General features: G+C 41.2%; 1 protein-coding gene across 3 annotated transcripts in view; it reads left to right on the top strand.

Annotated features, from left to right (window-relative positions):
* tmem135 (transmembrane protein 135) overlaps positions 1–19,601 on the top strand; it is a 540,618-nt gene that overhangs the window by 336,050 nt on the left and 184,967 nt on the right. For all 3 annotated transcript variants that reach the window (XM_072577755.1, XM_072577754.1, XM_072577753.1), the window contains one exon: positions 6,569–6,615. In XM_072577755.1, the coding sequence (XP_072433856.1) occupies positions 6,569–6,615 (47 nt within the window). The remainder of the gene's footprint in view (positions 1–6,568; positions 6,616–19,601) is intronic.

Raw genomic sequence — 19,601 nt, forward strand, 5'->3', positions numbered from 1 at the left:
GTGTGTGTGTGTCTGGGTGGGGGGGGGGGGTTGAGTGTCTTTGAGAGAGTGGATAGATTCATGTTAGACAATGGAATAAGCGTTTATCAGGGGTAGATTGAAATTTGAAATTCTGAATAAATGATTTTATTGAATGATGGAGTGGGCTGAAAGTTGTGACCAGTGGTGTCCCACACACATCTGTGTTTTGGCCTCAGTCATTCATCAGTATGGTTATGACTGAGCTCAGCCCAATCTTGTTATAATAAACCTTGGTGTTCTTACAGCTTAGCCAGTCTTCAAAATTAGAGGTTGGTCTTTCTAGTTATGAGGTATCACCATTTCAGCCTGCTCTGACTTTTGATTATTTTAAGGACATGTGTTTTCCCTTCATGAAACTACAGTACGAAATGCTTCACATATCCGATACTTACAGAACAGGAGACCACTGTGCTAAATTTGTTTGAGCTGGTTTGAGGAAAGACTTTTTTTTCCCCCCCCAATTAGTCCAGCTCTTCTGTTCTTTCTCCATATTGTTTTTCCTCTAAGTATATTTCAATTTCTTTGTTAAAGTCACAATTTTATCTCCTTCCATTCTACTTTGAGAATATGTGATTTCAGGTTTTAACAACATAGAGTCATAGAGGTGTACAGTATGGAAACAGACCTTTGAGTCCAACCCATCCATGCCGACCAGATATCCCAACCCAATCTAATCCCACCTGCCAGCGCCTGGCCCATATTCCTCCAAACCCTTCCTATTCATATACCCATCCAAATGCCTTTTAAATGTTGCAATTGTACCAGCCTCCACCACTTCCTCTGGCAGTTCATTCCATACACGTACCACACTTTGTGTGAAAAAGTTGCCCCGTAGGTCTCTTTTATATCTTTCCCCTCTCACCCTAAACCTATGCCCTCTATTTCTGGAGTCTCCGAGCCCAGGGAAAATACTTTGTCTATTTACCCTATCCATGCCCCTCTTAATTTTAAAAATCCATCTCCCGTCTGGTAAATTTTTGCCAGTTATATCCACTGATTATTGTCTCTGGTTACTGATCCTGCTGCCAGTGGAAACACTTTGTCCTTATTTACTTTATCAAAACCCTTAATAATTTTCAACACCTCAATTAACCTCCTTTAAACTCTCTGCCCTAAACCCCCAGCATTCCTAATCTCTCCACGCAGGCAGGAAAAAGGAAAGAAAGAAGGAATTTGCAATCAACATTTTTTTAAACACTACTCCTTCCCAAAATTTAGTTCTTCAGTCACATTGTTCTGCTTACCATTTCTCAGCATGCTGAAATTTAACAATGCTCATCTTTTTTGTCAAAATTCTGCAGGTTCTCGCTATCTGCCTTTGCTCCCATGGTTGTTTTCCTCGCATGCTCTATTTGCTGCTCTAATACTAGATTATTTTATATTCATACCCCTTCCAACTTCTCAGGACACTACCCTCTACAGGACTGTCTAAAATCCTTCAGCTTTTCCATTCACTTCAGTGTTGTCTTTTTTCTTTCTATACAGCTAGTCGATGCCCACTTACTTCCTGTTCAGTAAAATGTTCTGAAACATTTTTCCTCATGTGAGATTGTTAGAATGTTTACATCTTCAGATTAATGAAAGTTAGGGCTTTGTTTGGCCTGCAGATTTAAACTGAAATAGTCAGGGCTAGTTTGATAGTGAGACTTAAAATTCCCGATGTGACAATGATCATGTCACCATGTCAGTATTAGAAGAACTTACTATTTTGTCATGAACAAAATAGGACACTTGTGGAATTACAACAGTTTTCCATTGAACAAAAATTAGAACTTTTTGCAATCACGGATGACTAACAGCATCTAATTCATTCTGCTGCTTGGCGGAATTAAAATCACTGTATTCGAAAACCAGAACCACAACATCAGCCACTGTTATCTGTGTGATTCTGATATGCATTTAGAAATAGCTGCTAATTATTGGTTAAATCTCTTAGCAATTCTGTATAGTAAAGATTTGTGGTTAATCATGTCAAGTCACCATCATGATTATTAAGATCTACCTCCAACCTTGTAGGGTAATGAAGTAATATCATAGTATATGTAAACACAGTAAGTAGACAATTGAGAGAAGAAAGGCTTTACCAAAGCTAACAATGATCTGTTTCTAATCTGAAGCATTATTGCATGTAATTATTTTTGAGTCAAATTTAAGCTATGGGTTACCTACATTAAATTAGCTAAAAGAGTTTTTTGGAGAAATGCCTCTCTAGTTATGTTAACTGGGAATATAATATATGTTATAGGGATTGTCATTTCACTTTGATGCAATTATTCTTAGAGATAAACAGGTGTCTAGATACATGGACCTTTGCTAAGCTTGTTGGACCTGCACTGGCTTTCTGAAAGAACTTGGTCCCATTCTATTACAATTTCTCCAGGAGTAAATAAAAAAAAAATCACTTTACATCATGTCTTTCATGACTACAAGATGTTTCAAAGCACGCCAATGAATGAAGTACATTTTTCAGTGCAATCACTTGTTTTATTTTGTTTATGCATGGGATGTGGACATCTCTGGTTATTGCCCATCTCGAATTGTCCTGTAGAAAGAAGTTGTGAGCTGCCTTGAACTGCTGTGGTTTTTGGAATGTAGTGCTGTTAGGAGGGAAGTTCCAGGATTTTAACCTAGTGCCAGAGGTATAGATCATTATAGGCTTGGTTGATCCAGGTCAGGATAGTGTGATGTGGAGGGGGAGTTGCAGATGGTGGTGTTCCCATGCATCTGCTGCCCTCCTTCTTCAAGATGTTAGAAATCGGAGGTTTGATGAGTTACTATAATAATTTCTAATTGATTCAAACTGCTGCCAGTGTGTGTGGGGGTAAACAGAATGAATGTTGGGGATGCTGGTCAAGTTGTCTGCTTTTTCCTGTACAGGTGTTAAGTGTTTTGGGTATTGTTGGAGCTGTACTCATTTATCTATCCGGTTCAGTTTCTAATCCATGGTCATCCTCAGTATATTACCAGTGGGCAGTTCATGGTAGTCACTAGAAATAGGAGCAAGAATAGGCCATTCGGTCGCTCAAACCTGTCTGCTTTTCAGTAGTATCATAGCCAATCTGCCTAGGCCACAACTACTTTGTGAAGAGTACCAGCTCTTAATAACCCTCAACTCTCTAATATTTCAAAAATCTATCAACTGCCTCTTTAAATACTTGTAGTAATATAGTCGTTGCAACTCTCTGGAGTTTACTACCGTCTGGGAGAAACAAAATAGTGTCCATTAGTTTGAGGTTCTTCACTAGTGGAAATATCATTTCAACATCTACAATCATTCCTCCATATCTGCGAGTGTTCCGTCCCACAGAACCTCTGCAAATGATGAAATTTATGAGTGCAGAGTTCATTAAAAATAGGTTAAAGTGGATAAAAATATCACTGAAACACAAGTTCTGAGGATGTTCATTTATGTTGTTACTTATCTTCTGGCGTGGAAAGGTGAATTTGTGATTTGTGATTTTGCAGATGCAGTGGATTTACTGTACCTGCAAAGCCTGCTCAGAATCTTGCATTTTTTAATAAGATTACCCCTTATTCTTGCAAAGTATGAAGAACAAGGGCCTAACCTTTTTCGCCATCCCAGGGATCAGCGTGATATGCCTCTTTCAAATGCCACAATAATGCCATGGGGTGATGGTTAGAGATTATCATTGCCCAACACTTGGCATGAATCTTTCTTGACATTTATTAACCCAAGCCTGGATTTGTCCTGGACTTGTTGCACATTGGCACGTTCTACTTCATTTTCTGAGACGATGCAAATGGTGCTGCAAGTTGTTTTATCATTAGTGCCACTGCCACTTCTGACTTAAGGATGGAAGGAAGATCATTGAAGCAGCTGAAGATGATTGCAAGGAAGCTAGGCATCCATTTACAAGTGTTAAGGCCCTACAAACAATACAAGTACGATAAGTAAATAAATCACTTTTAGTTTAGCGATGTTTATTCATAGGAATAAATATCACTGTCTAGCCCAACATTTATTGTCAATCCCCATTTGCTGAAATGACCGTGGAGAGTCAACTATTGTTGTAGGGCTGGAGTCACATGGAAGTTTATACAGGTTGGCAGATTTCCTTCCCTAACAACATTAGGCTAGCTTTTAATTCCAGATTTTTATTGGATTCAAATTTCACCATCTGTCATGGTGGGATTTGAACTCATGCCCCTGAACTAACAAAGTTAGAAGTCACACAACACCAAGTTATAGTTCAACAGGTGTATTTGAAATCACAAACTGTCGGAGTGCAGCTGCTTCATCAGGTGAGGTCACTTCCGCTGACGAAGAAGCCATACTCTGAAAGCTTTTGATTTCAAATAAACCTGTTGAATTATAACCTGATGTTGAGTGACTTCTGACTGTCCAGCCCAGTCCAACACTAGTACATGCACACCAGAACTGGCATTGTTACTAGTCCAGTGACATTTCCACCACCAATTTAATACAATTTCAATGACATTTCTTGACAAATTAGTATTTTACCAGCACCACCAAGAGGACTCCCCTATTCTTCTTTGAACAGAACTATAGGATCGTTTGTACCTTCCACTGTTGATCTTGAGTTTCCGAACTATTGTTTCAGGAGCACACTGATTAAAATAACACTACCTGAAGCTATGTTGCTTTTATTTTACACCTTGAAGGAAAACTCTCAGCTAATTTTGTGATATATTGGATATGGTGCACACATATTACTTACTTTGCGAAGACTTAATCCTCATCAGATTTGATTAACTTTTCCTCCCCATCAGCTTCATGCACTTTTTAATTTCTCCCCTGAACGTGCTGAGTTACTTGAACTTGAAATGAGCAGGGGACAAATAAATTCTGGATTAGTGGTGCTGGAAGAGCACAGCAGTTCAGGCAGCATCCAAGTAGCTTCGAAATCGACGTTTCGGGCAAAAGCCCTTCATCAGGAATAAAGGCCGTGAGCCTGAAGCGTGGAGAGATAAGCTAGAGGAGGGTGGGGGTGGGGAGAAAGTAGCATAGAGTTTTGTCTGTACTGTTTGTCCTGTTCGGGTCAAATAAACTCTCTCTAAGTCACCTACCTGTCAGCAATTGGTGAGTGTTGGAGAATAACTCAAAAGGAATCCTTACAGATGTTTACACATCTCTTAGCTGGGCATTTAGTGCCTTCTTTTACTGGTTTCTCTGTATTATTGAGAGACTGCTGAAATCAACAGTCTCTGATTACCTAATTCAGAAAAGACCAAGAGCATAACCTTTGAGGCATGGCCTGCTTCCTGACTAGCTGAGTGAGATCCATGGTGTCTATTTTTGGGCAGGCCTGCTATCCACACATCAATCAGGTAAGGCCACCAGTAGATCCTTCCGTGGAAACAAGACTCCAGGGAAACATCTCACCAAAGCACCAATGAACTGTTGGTGGTTATATCTCTTGCATTCAGCACTATAAATGAGGGGACTACTGCTAGAATAACGTTTGCTGGAGTACAAGGATCACAGGGAATGCGGACCATACCAGAAGAACTGTGGAGGTGGTACCGATGAAACAAGAGGGTGGTGTGTGGTTTTCGCTCAGTGTGGACGCTCACTTCCTGGTATCCAGGCCTTGGTGATTGCTTTGTTTCAAGAAATAACACCTACCCAACCCATTGAGGTGAGAGATGGCCCCCACGGTTTGACCTGTCATGCATACTGCATGATGACAGACCAGTTTGCAGCTGAATTAATCCCAAAGGTGGTGGCATGAGGTTCTTAAATGGTCCCTAATTGGCCACTTAAAAGCCTTAATTAGTGGCAAGGGTGGCAGGTCAACTATGAGCCATCTCAACAAGAGCTTAATTTGGTTAAAGTGTGCAGGCTGTGATGTTCAGGCACAACACCACCCCAACTAATTAAATGCTCTTCCCACCTCCAGCAAAAATAGAAGATTCCAAAGACCTCCAGCTTGAAATTGGCTTCTTCCAGGCATGAATTATTCAATACAGTACAGGACCACTTCTTTATTTCGAGCCATGAGAAAATGCAAAGGAGTGTATTTATAGAATTACCTAAACAACAATATATTGGCCAAAAACAATTTAGCTTGAATCCTTTGTTAACTTTTGATTTTGTAGAACTTTTACATACAGTTAAGTCACCGTGAAAATATTTGAGTCATAAGGTTGTTATCAAAATAAGATTCTCAAAGAAGCTATTTATCTGATCATTGAGTGAATGGCATGCTGTGGTCATTTGAGCTTCAGGGTTATTGATTATGTTTTTAATAAGTGAATTAATGGCATCGCCAATTTCTTTTGTCTGCAGAATCATATAGGTATTATAAAATAAAGTATTCAAATAGGAGTTATTTTGATCAATAAATCTGTGTTCAAATTAACTTCTCAGAAACCCTGCACTGATATTTATCAGAAACTGACAGATACTAAAATTCAGCTAGATGTGCTTTCTTTTGAATTACGACTTTCAGATTTTCATTGCCCATTGGATTTTTATTTTGCTATATTTTGAAAGGACAGAGGAAGTGGTTGGCATATTTTTACACTTAGAATAACTTTCCTTTTACCTTTATGTTTTGTACAGGTCCTGTTGTTTTGCTTCACAGCTGCCCTGTACATGTTCTTCTTTAGGTAAGTATATGGTCTTTGTATTTCTCGGCCTTTTTAATTACTGAGTTTGCTGTTTTCGGTCATCTTTTAGTGTGTTGATCCAATGCTCCCAATTATTGGGAGGTTTGCTGAAATGTTATTCCCATCGAAGAGAATTGTATTCAAAGCTTTGAAAGCTTGTCATTCCCTCGAGCCCTCTGGGTCAGAGCAATGAGTTTGAATATGTTTGCAAAAGACTTGGGCTGAGCGAACTAGTTAGAATGGCACCACAGGTCAGCCTATTTTTCTTCTGAACAAAGCCATTTGGAATAGATTGATTTACATATTAGACAAGACACAGTAAAGTACAATCATGGTTCATTGATGAATCACAAAGAACATTGACAGGTATGTTCAAATTGAAAGATGCAGTGCTGACAATTTTAGGTAATTGCTCATTTCCTCTATTGTTTGATTGAAGTAGTAGCAAGCAATCAAAACATGAACACTCTTGCCTATACACTACAAACAACTTCATCATCTCAAATTATATTTGAATTTAATAAACATAACAATGGTTACCAGACTTCAAAAGATAATGAAACACTTCTCGTGGGGGGAGAAAATTAACTTAAGCAGTAAAGCTTCGTGGGATGAGATGGGAATAATAAACATGAGCTTTGTCTTCCAAAGCTTACCTGTGATCAACCAGTGAAGATGTGAGTAGAAAACATGAAGTTACCATGGTAGTTAATCCAGTTTCTCTATTATATAGGCCTACAAAAGTTTTGCTTCATTTTAATTCATCTGAAAAGTGGATACTCTAGTGCACACTTGTAGTAAAGTTACAATAAATACTTTCCCAAATCAAGGGAAAGCATAGTGGCATTGCGTTTTCTTTTCTGACAATAAATACTGGAAATATCTTTGTGCTATGCATGTACTCAATTTTGTTGCATCCTCTCAGAAGGTAAATAGATATATACTGTGACGATCACCTCATCCACAGTGAGGCAAACAAATTTCTTGGATCTGGCATGAACTTCACTCGTTATGTTATAACCAGAATACTTGCCCTATTCTTTTAAATTGAATTTAAATATTTGTTGTTCATGGCTTTTCATTGTCCTTTTGTGGCTATTCTGTTGTTTCTTGAAGAGAGTAATTCTTTCACCAAAAGAAATAATACTGCTCTGATTAATTCTTCAAAGCAAGCTGACTTAAATTGTTACCAAAATAAGCGAATAGTGATGGTAGTTATTTTGAATAGTTATTAGATTGTTTTATTAGATTAGGTTACTTAGTGTGGAAACAGGCCCTTCGCCCAACCAGTCCACACTGATCCGCCAAAGCGCAACCCACCCAGACCCATTCCCCTACATTTACCCCTTCACCTAACATTACGGGCAATTTAGCATGGGCAGTTCACCTAACCTGCACATTTTTGGACTGTGGGAGAAAACTGGAGCACCCGGAGGAAACCCACGCAGAGACTGGGAGAATGTACAAACTCCACACAGTCAGTCGCCTGAGGCGGGAATTGAACCCGGGTCTCTGGCGCTGTGAGGCAGCAGTGCTAACCACTGTGCCACCGTGCCACCCACAAGTTGTTATAAATCTTAATCAAGAGAAGATTTGAAAAAAGCCTGCGCGCATTCACTTAAAGCTCAGTTCACAAATCTATATGTTGCCAAGATGTACAAACCAGGAGATTTGTGGCCTCAAATTCCAGTTTAGACTGAACTTAATGATCTTGCCTGGGTTGTGATAAAGGTGCTGCAATTACACTCAATGTCCAATGCTCAGGAAAGTTTACAAAACCGGGCATTCAACTCTTGAAGGTATGTCTGCTAAGTGAGGGCACAATCGGGTTTGACAGTGATCCTTTGCAAGCCTTAACATTGTTGGCCAGAATATCCAGAGGCTTTGGCATTGGGAATAATTACTGGCTTTCAAGCGAGGAGGTTTGTAGAGAAAACGGACCAAAAATTGCAGGTGTAACTCTTGAGAATCTTGGAATTTTTAATATTTTAACTGCCTCATGTTTTACTAAAACATTTTAACAAGGAGGGTTGAATTCATCATTCTCTGACAGTTAATGAAGAGCCTCTGTGTTCCTCTTCATCACTCAGAAAAAAGTATTTCTAATACATTTCAAGAGCTCTGCAAACATCTCCCATGCAGTAAAATGTGAGCAGCAACTTCCATTTACATAGCACTATTAAAATAATAAATAATGCTTCACAGGAAAAATACACAGCAAAATTTGACACAAGTATATAAGGAAGTTATCCCGGTGCCAGGATGACTTCCGGGGGAGGCTTGGGCGCCAGTTTGCCGGTGAACGGTTTGGGTTCAGGGACAGCATGGGGGCTCAGTGGTTAGCACTGCTGCCTCACAGTGCCTGGGACCCAGGTTCGAATCCAGCCTCGGGCAACTGTGTGGAGTTTGCACATTTTCCCCGTGTCTGCGTGGGTTTCCTCTGGGTGCTCCGATTTCGTCCCACCGTCCAAAGATGTGCAGGTCAGGTGAGTTGGCCATGCTAAATTGCGCATAGTGTTAGGTGCATTGGTCAGGGAAATAAGGGTTGGTGTGGCCTGGTTGGGCCAAAGGGCCTGTTTCCACATTGTAGGGGAATCTAATCTGATCTAATCCACATTAGGTCAAATTACTGAAACTTGGCTAAAGAGGTAGATTTTAAGGGTTTCTTAAAGAAGAAAACTCAGGTAGAGACGTGAAGAAGGAATGAATACCAGAGCTTTCTGCTGAGAAAACTGATAGCACAGCTGCCAAGGATGAACACTTATAATTGGGGTTGTGTGAGATGAGAATTACCTGAGCTCAGATATCTCGAATGTTGTGGTGCTGTAGGAGATTGCAAAGATAAGTTTGGGTGAGGACACAGAGATTTCAACACAAGAATTTGAACTTTAGAATTGTGACATTACAAAACTGGGAACAAATATAGGCCAAAGAACAGAAGGTGAATGAGAAAACATGACTTGGTTTGAATAAGGACACCAACGGCAGAATTTGGGTGATCTTAGGTTTAAAGAGGAGAATGTAGGAAACCGATTAGGAGTCTTTTGAAAAGTCAGTCTAGGGACAGTAAAGATTTCAACAGACTAGTTGCCCATTGGTCCATTGTATGAAAGTTGAGATGTTGACTTTTACATTGAATGAGAACTATTAGTACCGATGATCAGGTGGGTGTGTAGGACGATCAGACTGTTGCAGCAGAGACAGAAGTGGCAGTGCTGTACAGTCTCACGTTATTGTCACAGAAGTTTCACCACCACCTTAGTCTTTCTCTGTGGCCACCTGGAAGGAGACTTTAAATATGCTCCATTTTTTTTCAAATGTTGATTTTAAAAAGTGCCCTCAATATGGAGAAGCAAATTATGCACTCCTTTCCCAGCTTTCTGCACTTCAATAATTCTGAGATTTTTCAACTTTTGCTCTTCCAAGCCTTTCCTGCACATGTCACTATTCCAAATGCAGTACAGTAATAACTAATGCAGTGCTAAGAAATTGGTACGATGAAACTTCTTTATAATTGGTGGATTATGATGGCTAAAGTTTCATTGATCTAATCAATGTAGGCAGTCATGGTGGTCAGTTTGGTTATTGCTGTCTCATTTTTTCAGAGGATTATAGTAGTTGAATTTTAGTTAGACCTCAACTCAGGAGGGCATGACAGTCATTTTGGTGTATCACGCTCCACATCAGAGAACTCGAGTAGGGCTCCACAAATAACACCTCACACACATGCGTACCATCTTTTATAGTAGATGCACTAAAATAGGACGGAGGTGAATAATGTTATAGATAACAAAATAGGCTGTTTTAGTGATGGTGCAATTTGCTTTCTGAAGTTCATATCTTGGCTGGATATTGACATTGCTACTTTAAGCAGTTTTTAGTTCCGCTTTAGACAATTGCTAGGGAATGGAATGGAATCAGTAGTTAGGGAATGAAGCTTGTAATGGTTTCCAAGGACAATGGCTCTGATCCTCCCAATAGGAAGGACCAAAGTTAGAGGGAATTTCTGCTCATTCAGCACTGTATATTGGATGAGTAGTCTGACAATTTACCAACAATGAATGAGTCAAGAGAGTTAGAAATAGGTGTCATCAATTTATATGTGACAGTGAACAGGAAATTAAGGGTTCCCTGACTTATTCAGACTGTTCTGTGCCACACAACATTATTAACATTCACAACTATTATTCTATGAATTATGCAATTTCAATTTATGAAAGTGATCCTTAACAATTGGGTTGCTAGTTACGCCAGGGAAATTCTTCAGGATCACCTGGTTGCACATAGGAAGTTGGGCCTACAAAATAATCAAACTTATATCATGACTTAGCAAAATTACACACATTTATAATTGTCTCTAAGGAATGTTAGTCTTTTATGAAATCCTTGAGAATAACAAAGTGAACAACAATCCAAGCCTTTTCTGTTTTACGAAATTGAATATCTAATAATTCTGTTGGTTCATTAAGAACACACTTCATTATTATGAGTTAATTTAATTTTTGGTGGGTTTGCTAGTAGTGCTTACAATTGTAGATATTTTTAATCATCCTGCTAACATATGTTACTGCCTACAAATATGTAATGATAGCTGTTGATTAATTGGCTGTTTCTCCACAGTTAGTTTTTAATTACTTAGCTGTTTGCTGCAGCAATTTTTAAAAAAAATTTCCATAAAAGTTCAAAACCTCAATCAGAATTTCATTGGAAACAATGCGAGAGTGTGGTGGGATTTTTAGTGGTTTTCTCAGCTAACCATTTAATACTAATCTACTCTTGTTTAACGTTGTGATCAGTATTGTTTTGAGATTTTTAAAGGCACTGTCTGAATTGATAAGACTATTCTGCATTTTACTTTCCCCATGAATTTTGAATAACATCTTAGCTGCTGCATCCTTGCATTAGTCTGTAATGTAACCAAATTAATCAATGTTAACCTGAGACCCTATTTTCTTGATTAGATAGTTGTAAAGATGCACATGGTATACTTTGAAGAGGAGCAGGAAGTGTGTTAATTAAGTATTTTGAAATGATTTATGTAGACATGATATGATGCATCTCCAGTGCAGGTGGGACTAGACCCTGATTCTTCTGGCACTGAGGCAGAGGCACGATCATTGTGCCAGAAGAGCCCTTGCATCCAATATCATGCCAACATTATGCCTCAGTTAACAGTATAAAACAGATTAATTGGTCAATTATCTCAATGCTTATGAGACATCACCAGTTTATGTAACTGGTGACTACATACCGAATCGGTTGGGTGTGGGATTCCTTGGGACATGCTAAGGATGTGAAAAGTTCAGTATAAATACAAGCTGTGGCTTGCAACAAGACTTTTATGTACTTTTGTTGCAACTCAGTTGTGTGTTTTGATACACATCTTGAGCAAATGAGCATACAGTATTAAAAATGTCTAAAATTAATGTAAAATTTAACTTCGATAATGGTGGTAAAAGATATGAAGCAAGTGAAATCTCAAGTAATATATTTCCGAAGAGATCGGAGTTTGTCAAGCTCTGTAGGTCAAAGTTATGAGTATCCCAAGTTCTTGCCCATATAAACATTGTCTATGAAATTTCAAATGTAGCCAGATTGTGTTTGCATCCAAATGTCTCCTGTGGATACATTAAGGGGTGATAAAAGGAGAAGCGAGGCCAATTAGGGATCAAAAAAGGGATTTACACATGGAGGCAAGAGACATCAGTAGTCCAGAAAATGCTAAAGTCTAGTATAAAACAGGTGATAACAGAATGTTTGGAAAGCATTAATGGGATCAGAAAACGTTGACATGGATTTATGAAAGGCAAATACTGCTGAGCAAATCTGTTGAGGATGCAACTTTGGGATAGGTAAGGGAGAACCAGTGGATGTGGTGCATTTGAATTTTCAGAAAGCTTTTGATAAGATTGCTCAAGAAATTAGTGGACAAAGTTGAAGTCCATGGAATGAGGGTACTATATGAGCACAGATCAAGAATTGGTTGACAGACAAGAAACAGAGTATGGGAATAAATGAGTCTTTTTCTGAATGGTGAGCAGTGACTAGTGAGGTACTGCAAGGATCAGTATTTGAACCCAGCTATTCAGTTTATCTATGAATGGCCTGGATGAACTAGCCAAATGCAACATTTCCTGATGACACAAAGTTAGGTGGAGTTGTCAAGAGGATGCAAGCTTTAAGTTAATTTTGAAATAAGTTGAGTCAGTGGGCAAGCACATTGCAGATGCAGTACATTATAGTCAAATGTGAAGTTTTCGATGTGAAAATCAAAGAGAAGGTATTATTTAAATGCTAATACATTGGAAATCTAATATATAGATTCCGAAAGGCATCTGGGTATCCTTGTACACCAGTTAATGAAAGTATATAGGTATGTGCAGTAAGCAATTAGGAAGGCAAACAGTATGTTGGCCTTCATTGCAAGAGAATCTGTGTTCAGAAGTAGGCATATCTTACTGAAGTAATACCAATTTTTCTAATCAGCCTGTGCAGAGAAAAAAACGAAGTGGTGCAGGATCTTAGTGAGACCACACCTGAAGTACTGTCTGCTCTTTTGGTCTCCCTGCCCAACAAAGGATATTATTTAAAGAGAGTGCAACAGAGGTTCTCTAAGCTGATACCAGAGATGGTAGGACTATCTTATGATTGGTTCAACTGTGTCTGCATCCACTGGAGTTTAGAAGGATGAAAGGGCATCTGATAGCAATGTAGAAAATTCTAAAATGGCTCGTCAGACTAGATGGTGGGAGAATATTTCACTGGTTAGGGACCCTTGAACCATGGGACAGAGTCTCAAGATATGGGGTCAGCCATTTTGGATTAAGAGGAGGAAAACTTTCTTCACTCAACTGCCAGTGAACCTGTGGAATTCTCTACCACAGAAATCTGTGGGGGTCAAGTGACTGAATGTATTCATGAAAGAGATAAATTTTAAATTTAAAAGTGTCAAGGGATATAAGGAGAAAACAAGAAAGAAGATCAATCGTGATTATGTTGGCTAGCAGAGCAGATTCAAAAGGCTGAATGGCTCGCTCATGCTCTGAATTTCTATGCTTCTTTGTCATTAGAAAGGTTCAAAGTTAGTCAGGAGGATGTGTTGGATATGTTGTTGATACTCAAAGTTGAAAAGGCACGAATGAAGCGTACCTAAGGTTGTTGAAAGATGAGTGGAAATTTCAGAAGCATTACCCTAATCTTTTACAGGAAATGCCAGATGATTGTCAAATTGCAGCTATTACACCATTGGTCACAAGGGTTTGTAAGGAAAAGCCAGCAATTACCGATCATTCAGTTTATTTTCAATGATGTGGAAGCTTTTCGAAACAGTTAGTTAGAATCAGAGAAAAAAATAGATCATAGAATCTCTTCAGTGTGGAAACAGGCCATTCGGTCCAATCAATCCACACTGACTGTCTAAATGAGTATTGACAGACTGTTTTGTGCTGATTGATTCTGTTTGAAGTTGAAATTTCTGTTCACAAGCAAATGAATCAAAAGTTATTTAACTCTAAATTGAGTTTTTTAAAAAGTTTGGCCCATTTTCCCTTCCTCTTAGTCCTCTGAAAGTTATGTTTACTACAGGAATTTAACTGCATCAACTTGGCATGACAAACTTTCTCCTTAAAACTCGTTAAACCCCCCCCAGCCCACAGCTTCCAACCTCAGAGTCTCCCAACCCCAGACAGCCCATTTCTACCTACTCTCCAAAATCCACAAGAAGGACTGTCCCGGCAGGCCCATTGTGTCAGCATTCTCCTGCCTCACTGAGCTTATTTCCTCCTACCTTGACTCCATTTCACTCCCTCCCCACCTACATCCGGGATTCCTCTGATACCCTGCGACACATTGACAGCTTTCAATTCATAGGCCCTAACCACCTTTTATTCACCATGGATGTGCAATTTCTTTACACCTCCATCCCACACCAAGATGGCTTGAAAGCTCTTCGCTTCTTTCTCGAAAAGAGGCCCGAATAATCTCCATCCACCTCTGCCTGGCTGAACTTGTTCTCTCTCAACAACTTGTCCTTCAACTCATCCTATTTTCTCCAAATCAAAGATGTAGCAATGGGTACCCGCATGAGTCCTAGCTATGCCTGCCTTTTCATGGGGTATGTGACCTACCCGGGTCCCCTCCCACAACTGCTTTATCGGTACGTTGATGACTATTTCGGTGCAGCTTCATGCTGTCGTCCTGACCTGGAAAAATTCATAAACTTCGCTTCCAGTTTCCATCCCTCTATCACCTTCACCAGGTCCATCTCTGACACTTGCCTTCCTTTCCTTGACCTTTCTGTCTCCATTTCCAGCAATAGTCTATCCACTAATATCCATTACCAGCCCACTGACTCCCACAGCTATCTGGAATACAGCTGTTCTCACCCTACGTCCTGTACGGACCCTATTCCTTTCTCTCCACTCCTTCGCCTCCTCCGCATTTGTTCCAATGAGGCCACTTTCCAAAGTGGTACTCTTAATTTGTGCTCTTTCTTCTCCAACCGTGGCTTCCCACCTACAGTTATTGACAGGGCTCTCGACAGCATGCAGTTCATCTCTCGCGCCATGACCCTCACCCCCTCTCTCTCCTCCCAGAACAAGGACAGGGTCCCTCTTGTTCTCACCTTTCACCCCACCAGCCTTCACATGCAAAGAATAATCCTCCGCCATTTTCGCCAACTCCAACACGACGCCACCACTAAACACATCTTCCCTTCCCTCCCCCTGTCTGCATTCCGCAGAGATCGTTCCCTCCAGGACAACCTTGTCCACTCCTCCATCATACCTAACACCTCTCCCATCACACACGGCAAGTTCCCATCACACCTAACACCTCTCCCATCACACACGGCAAGTTCCCATCATACCTAACACCTCTCCCATCACACACGGCAAGTTCCCATCATACCTAACACCTCTCCCATCACACATGGCACCTTCCAATGCCATCGTAGAAGGTGCAACACCTGCCCCTTTACCTCTTCCATACTCACCATCCAAGGCCCCAGACACTCATTTCAGATTAAGCAGTGTTTCACTTGTACCTCTTTCAATTTGGTCTATTGCATTTGTTGCTCCCATTCATTGTCGGAGAGACAAAACACCGACTGGGTGATCGCTTTGCTGAGCACCTTCGGTCTGTACGCAATCAGATCCCGGACTTTCCCGTGGCGTGCCACTTCAAACACACAATCCTGCTCCCATGCCCACATGTCTGTCCTTGGCCTGCTGCAATGTTCCAGTGAAGCTCAACACAAACTGGAGGAACAGCATCTCATCTTCCGACTAGACACGTTACAGCCTGCCGGTCTCAACATTGAATTCAACAACTTCAGATCATTTTATTTCATTTATTTTATTTATTATTTTATAATTTTATTTACTGTTCTGTACCTCTTATTTCTTGATTGTCTCTCTTTCTCTCGCTCCCCACACTCTCATCACCTTTTTTCTCTCCTCTTCCCCCTTTGCTACCCTTCTCCCCTGTTTTCCATTTTGCCTCTGCTTCATCCATCCCCCACATATTTTGTCACATAGCACTGGCTTCAGCCTTGGTCATTCACAGCTCCTAGTCTCCCTATAATCTCTGTATGCATTATCATTATCACCTCTTTATTGCTCCCTTTGCTTCTGGAGCCATGACTCACCTTCTCTCAGCTTAGTATAAATACCTCCCTATTTCTCCCTTTTTTTTAGCTTTGACAAAGCATCAGTTAGACTCGAAACGTCAGCTCTTTTCTCTCCGTACAGATGCTGCCAGACCTGCTGAGATTGTCCAGCATTTTCCAGCATCCCTAGTAATTTGCTTTTATCCTTAAAAACTCCACCTGATGAAGAAATTGAGCTTTGAAAGCTAGTGCCTCCAAATAAACCTGTTGTACGATAACCTGGTGTTGAGAGATTTTTAACTATAAACATCCAAGAGGTTACCATTGACTAGAAACTGAAGTGGACCAGCCGTATAAATACTATGCCTACAGAAAAAGTCGGATACTGGGAATTTTGTGGAGAGTAGCTCATTCTCCCCGTGTCTGCTTGGGTTTCCACCGGGTGCTCCGGTTTCCTCCCACAGTCCAAAGATGTGCAGGTTAGGTGAATTGGCCATGCTAAATTGCCCGTAGTGTTGGGTGTATTAGTCAGGGGTAAATGTAGGGCAATGGGTCCTGGTGGGTTGCTCTTTGGAGGGTCGGTGTGGACTTGTTGGGCCGAAGGGCCTGTTCCCACACTGTAGGGAATCTAATCTAAAAAACTCTCCTCTGTTTTCCTGAAGCCAGTCCTCCACCTACAAGATAGAAGTCGGAAGTATGGTGTTATGTTCTCCACTTGCAGGAGAACATCATGGGGGAGGGGCAAATGTTTTACATAGTATGGAATGAATTTCCTGAAGAGGTGATGGGTGCAGACACAGTGACAATGTTTGAAAGACACGTAGATAAATACATGAATGGGAAAGGTTTGGAGGAACATGGGTCAAGAGCAGGCAGGTGGGACCGGTTTAGTTTGGGATTATGTTCTGTATGGACTGGTTGGACTGAAAGGCCTATTTGAGTGCTTTATGACTCTATGAACTTGTGACTGTGCTCTAACAGTACTCCAGAAATGCGAAATCATTCAGACTAAAGCAGCTTACTTGATTAGCACCCTATCCACCACCTTCAACTTTCACTCTGTTCACCACCAACCCACAGTAGCAATTAAATGTATCGCTTACAAGATGCTCTGCAATAAGTCAACAAGGCTTCTCCAACAGCATCTTCTAAACCTACTATCAAGGTTATGCCTTGCCTTCAAGTCACACATCATCCTGATTTGGAAATGTATTCTCGTTCCCTCTTTGATCAAAATCCTGGAATTCTCCCCCTTACAGCAGTGCTGATGTCCCTACCCCCCAATGACTAGTGTTCAAGGAAACAACTCAATAACATATTCTTAAGAGTAATTAAGGATGGGCAAAAATGATGGCCACATCCCAGGGCTGAAGATATAATTCCCCTTTAAAGAGACTTCATAGTCACTGCTACTGTGGTGCTGAGTTCGAGGGTTGGGACTGAGACAAGGTGGGGGGAGGGGAAATGAGGAAACTGGAGAAATCTGAATTCATCCCTCGTGGTTGGAGGGTTCCTAGGCGGAAGATGAGGCGCTCTTCCTCCAGCCGTCGTGTTGCTATGGTCTGGCGATGGAGGAGTCCAAGGACCTGCATGTCCTTGATGGAGTGGGAGGGGGGAGTTGAAGTGTTGAGCCACGGGGTGGTTGGGTTGGTTGGTCCGGGTGTCCCAGACGTGTTCTCTGAAACGTTCCGCAAGTAGGCGGCCTGTCTCCCCACATCGGGCGCAGCGGATGCAGTAAATGATGTGTGTGGAGGTGCAGGTGAATTTGTGGTGGATATGGAAGGATCCCTTGAGGCCTTCGAGGGAAGTGTGGGCACAAGTTTTGCATTTCTTGCGGTAGAACCCAGAGTGTGGGGGTACGTACATGCAAGTTCTTGGTATTTACTGTCTTTAATTTCTGATATGGCTAGGAAGAACTGTTTGTTTCGTGTATGGATTCTTCTGTGAATGAAGAACAGTAGAGGTCCTTTACAGGTCTGTGAGTGTGTTGTCCTGAGCTGGGGTAGGGCTAATTGCAGGTATGAATTGAATGTAGGTAGCGGCGCATGGCTGCAAGCGTGGAGCGGAGGATCCGGAGGGAGGTCTGTTGCTGGAGGCTTCGGATTTGTTGCAGGTACTGGTTGGGTCCAAATTTTGTTGGTCTGAACGTAGTCCGGAGTCCGTGCGGGGTCAGTCGATTCCATAGGCAGGTGCTGAGGAAGGGGATGTGGCTGTGGTAGCGAGTCTGTTTGAGAACGTAGCTGAAGAGCTTCTGGGCAGAGGAGATGACCTGGGGTGTGCAGTGAGAGAGGGACTCGCTGAAATCCTTGTAGAGGGAGGAGGAGAGCTTCTTCAAGGAAGGCATCCTTGCAAGAGGATTCGCAGTAGTAGAGGGAGGAAGAGAGCTTCTTTAAAGAACTGTAAATCCTCATAGAGATGTCCAGCATGGAAAATGATCCTAAGGTCCAACTCATCTATGCCAACCAGAAAGGCTAAACTAATCTAGTGCATTTGCCTGCACTTGCCCCACATCCGTCTAAACCCTTTCTATTCATAAACCCATCCAGTTGCCTTTTAAATGTTGGAACTGTACCAGCCACCACCACTTCCTCTGGCAGCTCATTCCGTGCACACTATTTTCTGCATACAAAAGTTGCCCGTTAGGTCCCTTTTAAATCTTTTCCCACTCACCCTAAACCTATGCCCTCTCGTTCTGGACTCTCCACCCCCCCCACTCAAAGGAAAAGGCCTTGCCTGTTTACCCTCTATGTGTCCCTCATGGTTTTATAAACCTCTATAAGGTCACCCCTCAGCCTCTGATGCCCCAGGGAAAACATGCCGAGTCTATTCAGTCTCTCCTTGTATTCAAGCCCTCTAACTCTAGCACCATCCTTGTAAATCTTAATTTTCTCAACCGTGCCCTTGCCTGGACCTTTTCAGGTCCTAATCCCTTGTAAAACCTAATTGTCCCTTACCTTTGTCATTTCTCCAGGCATAGCCTTCATCTCTCTTTGCTAAGTCTAAGAAATGCAATATCGATAGGATATGATACAACTGGTTTAGCCATGTACTGCCAGATCTGGCTGGACCACATCAAAAAAAGCTATGAGATTCTACTGTTGTTTGTTAAAATTGCCCATATACTCTCCATGCCCTCTCCACCCTCACTTTCAGTAATCAATGCAAGGAACTCATGGGCAACTTTGTTTCTAAGATTGTCTACCTCAGCCACATTTCTCCTTTCGGCTGGTCTGCCTGGCCAACTTTCCTTCAAAGCTGCTCCTCGCGCTGAACTTGCGTCATTCTCTAGTTTAATACCTGTTTTCCCTTATGCCCTCTCTGATACATCTTGTCCATGAAATCTGATCCTTTTTCCTTTGATCCTATTTCTGTTAAATTG

The sequence above is a fragment of the Chiloscyllium punctatum genome, chromosome 9, assembly GCF_047496795.1.
Source record: "Chiloscyllium punctatum isolate Juve2018m chromosome 9, sChiPun1.3, whole genome shotgun sequence".
Classification (NCBI taxonomy): domain Eukaryota; kingdom Metazoa; phylum Chordata; class Chondrichthyes; order Orectolobiformes; family Hemiscylliidae; genus Chiloscyllium; species Chiloscyllium punctatum.